General features: G+C 33.9%; 1 protein-coding gene across 1 annotated transcript; it reads right to left on the bottom strand.

Moving 5' to 3' along the window:
* Positions 1-493: 493 nt before the first annotated feature.
* On the bottom strand, positions 494-2090 carry LOC140780728 (bZIP transcription factor 44-like). Its single transcript, XM_073126449.1, has one exon. It carries the CDS (start codon positions 1288-1290, stop codon positions 826-828), a length of 465 nt encoding a protein of 154 aa, XP_072982550.1. The 5' UTR covers positions 1291-2090; the 3' UTR covers positions 494-825.
* Between the last annotated feature and the right edge of the window lie 4698 nt (positions 2091-6788).

Here is a 6788-nt window from a genome sequence, read left to right as displayed (position 1 = left end):
CCATTAGATGGAGATGCTGATCCAGCTGCAGAGATAGTGGTCCATCTTTATTGTTAGTGGAAGGGAAAAAATTTAGGAAATCTGTATGAAAGATATGAGAATATATAGCATATAAGTCTCCAGGATCTCATTTATGTGCAGTCTGATATGCTTGGTTTGCTACAACAGTTCAGCTGGTCTTTTGGTGCTTTCCATTGGAAACAAATAATGAAACTTATCTCCACAGTGATGACTCGGTGAGAAATTGCTACAGTCTGTCAAAAACCACTTAATTACTTAGAAACATAGTTAGAAATCTTCTTGTAACTTATCAATTTATTATTTATGACAAGTATGTACTGATTTGTTAAATACTATTTACAGATTGCATAAATAGGAAAATGGGTTCAAGTGTTCTACAAAATAAATAAAAAATGAGTGATCATGCAAAATCAAAAAATTATTTTAGTGTATATATACACACTTCTTTAGTATTAACAAAGAGGCCAACTCATAGCTGTGAATACATTCTTATTAATAAAGAAATCAAATCAACTACACATCATAGCTGTGAATACATGATCAGAAACCCATATCACAAAGAAGTTATCCCAGCTCATGAACTTGATTCAATCTCTTGCCAGTTCTAACTCTCTGGATCCTTTAAAAAAAGTATCCTATCGTCCCACTAAAACAACACATACGAAGAAAAAAAACAAAGCACATTAAACACCAAGGCAGGACCATGCATAACAAACACCTCATCAAGAAGCAAAACCAAAGCCAAAACCAGGGGCTGTTCCCCCTTCCCCGCCTAGTAGGAGTGTAGGACCCAAAGCCTTAGTTTCAACAGTATTGGAACATGTCTGCTGAGGCCATTACAGGCATCAAATTCCATGGCCTCACGTAGTATTGAGAGGTCTCAAGACCATCACCATCACCATTGCCATTGCCAATGCCATGGCCATTGCCATTGATGCAGTGTAAGATCTCATTGAGTGATTGCAATCTATTGCTGAGCTCCAGCATCTGAGTCCTGAGCACAGAGTTCTCAGCCTCAACAGCCATGCAATGCTGCGTGGTGACGTTGAGGGCTGTGATGATCTGGCTGTTATCCTTGCCGAGTTGATTCACCTGTGCCATGAGGTCGTCTAGATGCTGCTGCTTCCTCATCCTCGACCTCCTCGCGGACTCGCGGTTCGAGAGCTTCCGTTTCTGCTTCCTTTGGTTCATTACATTCTGGAGGTCCTCCTCGGACCCAGAATTCGGGATTTGGCTGCACCCAGATGAAGTCCCACTAGAAGAAGCCATGCCTATTTACTATTATATAGATATATAGATATATAGATATAGATATAGATATAGATACGAAAGAAAGCTATGAGATTATTACGTATAAGTGCTTAGATTTCAGAAGGAGTTCATGAGAACACATAAAACCAGTAGAGGAAGACCACAGAGAAAGATTGGACAAGGTGGGTGCGGCGCCTCAGGATGGAATTTATCATAAACCCAGCGAGGAGGATCTCACTTAGGATAGGCGACATCGACGAGAAAGATCAAGAGAAACATAACCTTGAATTTAAAGAGGAAAATTTGGATTTTTGACACCTAAACGAAGCCAAGACTCGAGATTTCGCAGATGGGTCTTCTCTATCCAACCTTGAGAAGAAGGACGCTCAAGAGAACTCCTTTTAAAGCTCTAAAGAAGAGCACCGGATTCCGCAGGTGGGATTATTCGATCTGGGATCGAAAAGCCACTCCCCAGATCCCCCAACCCAAGGAAAACAAGAGGCCAAGAAGAAAGGCAAAACCAAAGGTGAAAGAAAGTGAACAGGGAAGAGAGGAGAGGAGAGGAAGATGGGGGAAGAGGTTTTGGGCTTGCTAATGGGTGGAATTTATAGGAGAAGAAAGACAAATAGAAGTCTAATGTATTAATCAATTATGGGTTCTTGTTTCTTTCTTTCTTTCTTCTTTCTTTCTGAGGGAATTAATTATGGGTGGGGGGTGGTGGAATCTATTATGTACCTGTGGAGCGGTGAGGGGAGGTCATGGGGCATGTGAGGTGAGCATAGGATTTGGCACACAAGAGTACAATTCCAGCTGGTGAGCAGATCCCTTCAGGACCTTGGGGAGGTAATTAAAAAGATCCTGACATCCTTATTTATAAGTTATAACCTCTCTCTCTCTCTCTCTCTCTCTCTCTCTCTCTCTCTCTCTCTCTCTCTCTCTCTCTCACTATCTCTCTATTTCACATTTTAACTCCTTCCTGTTACAAATTAACACCTATGCTATTTCCAATTTGCAGTTACCTTCTTTTCTTTACATAATTACACATCCACTTATTCTTTCATAAGTTTCTCTTGTTCATTTGGTTAAAGGATAAGAAGAAATTAGTGTATTCAATAAAAAAAAAATGGGGGGATAAGAATGATATTTAGTTATAATGGTTAATATAAGGGATTAAAAAATAATTAACTTTATTCAGGTAACTTTGAAATATCAGCCTTTAAAGATAATTTGACTAATTTGACTAATGGATATCACACATCAAAATATTTTTATTACATATATTATTATTTAGCTTTATTGCATTACAAATTCGATCAGGCTCTAAAATATAACACAATATATCATCATAAATAATATGTAAACAAAAATCTATTTAACATAACATATACGTTAAATAGCTTAATTATTTCATTATTCTTTCAGTATATATATATATAGCTTCTTTTACTAAGAGTCTGAGTTGGATTTAAATAATAATAATCAGATGTTTCTTTTAATCTATTTTGAAACGAATAAATAATAAGATCATGGGAGTGGCATTCTTCTGCAACTACCGCACGTGAGGAAGGTGAGATCAATCCAAATGAGCAGCTAAGGAGCATCTCCTTTTTGGGTGGGCATTCTTGATGCATAGTTTGATGAGTTTTGGACAAATCACAGCCGTCCAAATTCAATGATATATATTTGTTCCAATTTATGAAGAGCCAAGTAGTATTAATTATAGAATTATAGATAGTTAATTTGAGGGCTCCAAACTGGTAGCTAAGGGCATATGGGGAAAACGTGGAGGCCACTTGGAAATGAAATTTAGAGAATTTTATAAATCACACCCTATATTTTATCTACTTTGTGATTCACATCCCTTCTTTCATATTTTTGTAACATGACTCCTACTTTTTTCTTATAATTCTCATTTAATCTTCTCTGTTAATTCAAACGGTACTAGCAAAAGAATATTCCGTTAATTTAAATTAATTTTAAATACCTAAATTACTCATGACTTCTTCAAAGGGGCAAAGAGGAGGAAAAATAGTAGTGATAGTATTTTAGTAATTTTATTGATATCAATTAGTCAAAATAATATTAGGATGTTAAACAATAATTATAGAGAAAAAATATAGTCGAGTTACAAAATCGTTAAAACAAGGTGTGAATCATAAATAGTTAAAATATAAGGTGTCATTTGTAAAATACTCTAGTATATTGCTTCTTCAATAATTTTGGTCAAATGGAACTATATAGAGTAAACCTTTACTTTTATCTCTAGATTAGTAGGTGAATTCTATATAATTTTAAGTTTGCTTTAACAATTGGTGGTTTGGTGGTATATTGAAAGCTAAAGTTGGGTCTAAGTTTATATGCACCCATTAGCACGTTTAAGCTGTATACCAAATCTCTAGCCCTATTCATTTTTCTGTTGGTTTTAAGTAAGTTTGACTTCTAAATATGATTGTTTTCTTTTGTTCTTCAAATTAATTTGCATGGATGATGGAAAGAAGAAACTCCTAATCATAGTGAAATCGACTCACTAAAAGCTTAAATTGTTTGACGTGAACTCAGAATTTTTTTTTTTGTTTTTTTCTTTTAATATGCATTAAAATTTTATATAATGGTAAATAATTATTTTTTTTCTTATTGTAGCCCCCACATCAACTGTAAACAGAACTACCTTTTGTCTACAAGTTCATAGAGTAGATAGAGAGAATTTTAATCCTAGGTAAAATAGGGTTTGACATAAACTTTAGAATCCAGTGCAATCCAAAAGCTATAGATGTTGTGTTAGAACCTAAGTCCACATGATTTATGAAAAGAGATATCTTTTCAGGAAAATGAACTTTGAAGAGAGTGAAAATCATCTATAATTTCTCATCTAAATTTAATCTGTTACGGGGCACTCACTTATGAAATAAGCTTTATAATGGTATAACTATGCTTATTTATTATTATTATTATATAAAATAGATTAATTTTTGTCCTGATGACTTATTTCATTTATATTGATATCTAATATAGATCATATAGGACTTGTGTTAAAAGAGCTATCTCTCTATTTTATCTGTGCCATCTTTATTGTAATCTCTAAAAATTGATAAGTTATTCTTACCCACCGGCTTTCCCTTGGGGAGAAAAAGAAAAGGAAATACATTCCCCCCAAGGGCGACTAAAGGAAAAATTGGGATCTCTTGTGGCCCCAATCATGCTTGAGATCAGACCATTTGCATGTATATGCCATATATGAGATTCTCAAAAGTACAGACATAGTGAAAAGAATTAAATAACACAGTTACATTAAGCTACGGCTAAGGATCCCACAAGGCCAGCAAGAGCTTAGAGAGTCTATACTTGTTTTTATTTATTTATTTTATTTTTGCATACCCACCCAAAAATCCTTTCCACTGTATATACCCTTCATGCACATTTTATAATTGTTTGTATTCCCCACAACTCTCTTGAATACCACTCAAGTTACTTTCTTTTTTTGTAAAATTATGAGTTAAAATCAGAATTGTTTAGCAATGAGAAAAATGAAATTAATGCAAAGAGATGGCTAAATTTATCTTTTTTACTTAAATATATACGTAAGAAGAATATATATGTAGATTTTAGAAGAAAGAAAAAAATCTTAGGTTCTTCAAAATATCCATTAAAAAATATTCATCCATCTTTCCCTACATTCTTTCTTCAATATTTTTCCTTCTCTAGATAGTTAACTATAGTTCATAAGATGTCCGATTCAATCACAAAATAAAAGAAAAAAAAAGGAACAAAAATAATCATTAAAAAATAGCACATAAATTTCAACTTTTATTTTTTTCTTTGGAGATAATTTCATAAAGTGATATGTAACCTAGGAATTTCAACAATTTGAACAGTCAAAACAGATGGGCATTAAGCAAATCATGCAGCAGCCCTGTTTGTGCACATGCCATTTTTCATATAAACTTTATCTTGAATCTACTTTTTTCTTTCTTTTTTCTCTTAACATGAGATGAGTTTCTGGTAGGAAGAGTTCCACCATTGCCATGTGATTGATAGTCTATCACACCTTTTTCTCTTATCCCAAATTGCAGATGACCCAATTAGTTTGAGAAAAGAAGGAAGAAAGGAAGGAAGGAGGGAAGGAAGGAAAGAGGAAACAAATAGATCATAGTAGAAAGCAATAAAGTCTTTGTGGGCACTTGACAGTCCTTGGAGGCAAACTCCACAACTTGCACAATTCCTAGTGCTCCTCTTGTGCCCCCTGTAACCTTATCATTCTAGGTTGCTTGTTATCATGATACTCTACATGGAGCTTTCATAGGGGAAGCTTCCTACTTGCCTACTTAGTCCATTCAGCTTTTAACTCTCTAGATTTTAGGCTTAATTGATTACGCTTTACTTTGCTCCTGCGAACTTTGACTGGTATCAGTTTGCTCTCCTTCAGAAAAAAAAAAAAATGGTGTACAAATCTTTCTCTTAGATTTTTAAAAATTTATAATTGAACTCATACGATAGTCTTCCACGAGCTAATTTAATAGAAAAAGTTGTATGACTAGCATGTGCATATAGACTATTATTTCTAAACCTTCTTCTTCTTCACCTTATTGCATATCCTTGTATGCTTCCCTACATGGTCCTGCACCACTTTCTCCTACATGTGATTTTAACATTTGCATCCATTGAAGCTAGAAGAATTGTGGAGATGAGAACAGTTGCACAAGTTTTTTGAGATTAGAGAAGAAGAAATAAGAAAAGGGGAAAAAAGGGAAAAAAAAAGGCAGTTGTGCAATATTTTAGAAATAAAAGAAAAATAATCTATCGAGGGATTAGAGAGGCTATAATGTAATCCAAATTTTGCAAGGGTAATTTGGAAATTTAACTTATCAATTAATTTATTCTTCAGAGGTGCAAACTAATGCTAAGTCAAAGTAGAGAAGAATAAAATATAATATAGCTTAGTTTTAACCTTTTAGTTATTTGCCTTTGTTTCAACTTTTATAGGGCTAAATTATACTTTCGCCCTTCTACTATGACCTAGTTTTATATCACATTAAGAAAGAATAATAACGATATTGTGCGTTTTAGATAGTTTAGAGGATATATTGTATGCTTTCTTGGGGTATATGTGGTACTAAGAGCTCTTAGTCTGAGGGGTGACAATGTAATTTAGCTTCTTCTTTTTTCATAGCTACAAGGAACCAAAGGAAGTACACAGACTCATCTTCAAAAATAACTTTAGGACCATAGAAAGATTTGCCAAACATTGGAGATGGTCAAGATTCACTAGTAGTATTTGGAACCTCATTCCCTTATCTCATGTTTCCACCACCTAACCTCTTCAAGAACCTTATTCCCCCATCCCTTTACATTATAACATCTTGTTTCTTAGAATTTTCACCATGCAAACAAATTATGCATATAGTGATCAATTGCAAACTCATAACATTTCTGAACTTTTTAATCAGTACTCTTATTTGTTCATATGTTTAAGCATTAAAAGTTTGATTGAAATTGTTATCTTAACAACTTATTTCATA

Source organism: Typha latifolia, chromosome 1 (genome assembly GCF_019914945.1).
Source record: "Typha latifolia isolate L0001 chromosome 1, TyphaL0001v2, whole genome shotgun sequence".
Taxonomy (NCBI): Eukaryota; Viridiplantae; Streptophyta; class Magnoliopsida; order Poales; family Typhaceae; genus Typha; species Typha latifolia.
The sequence above is the reverse complement of the archived record's forward strand: the minus strand, read 5'-3'. Positions and strand labels throughout refer to the sequence as shown.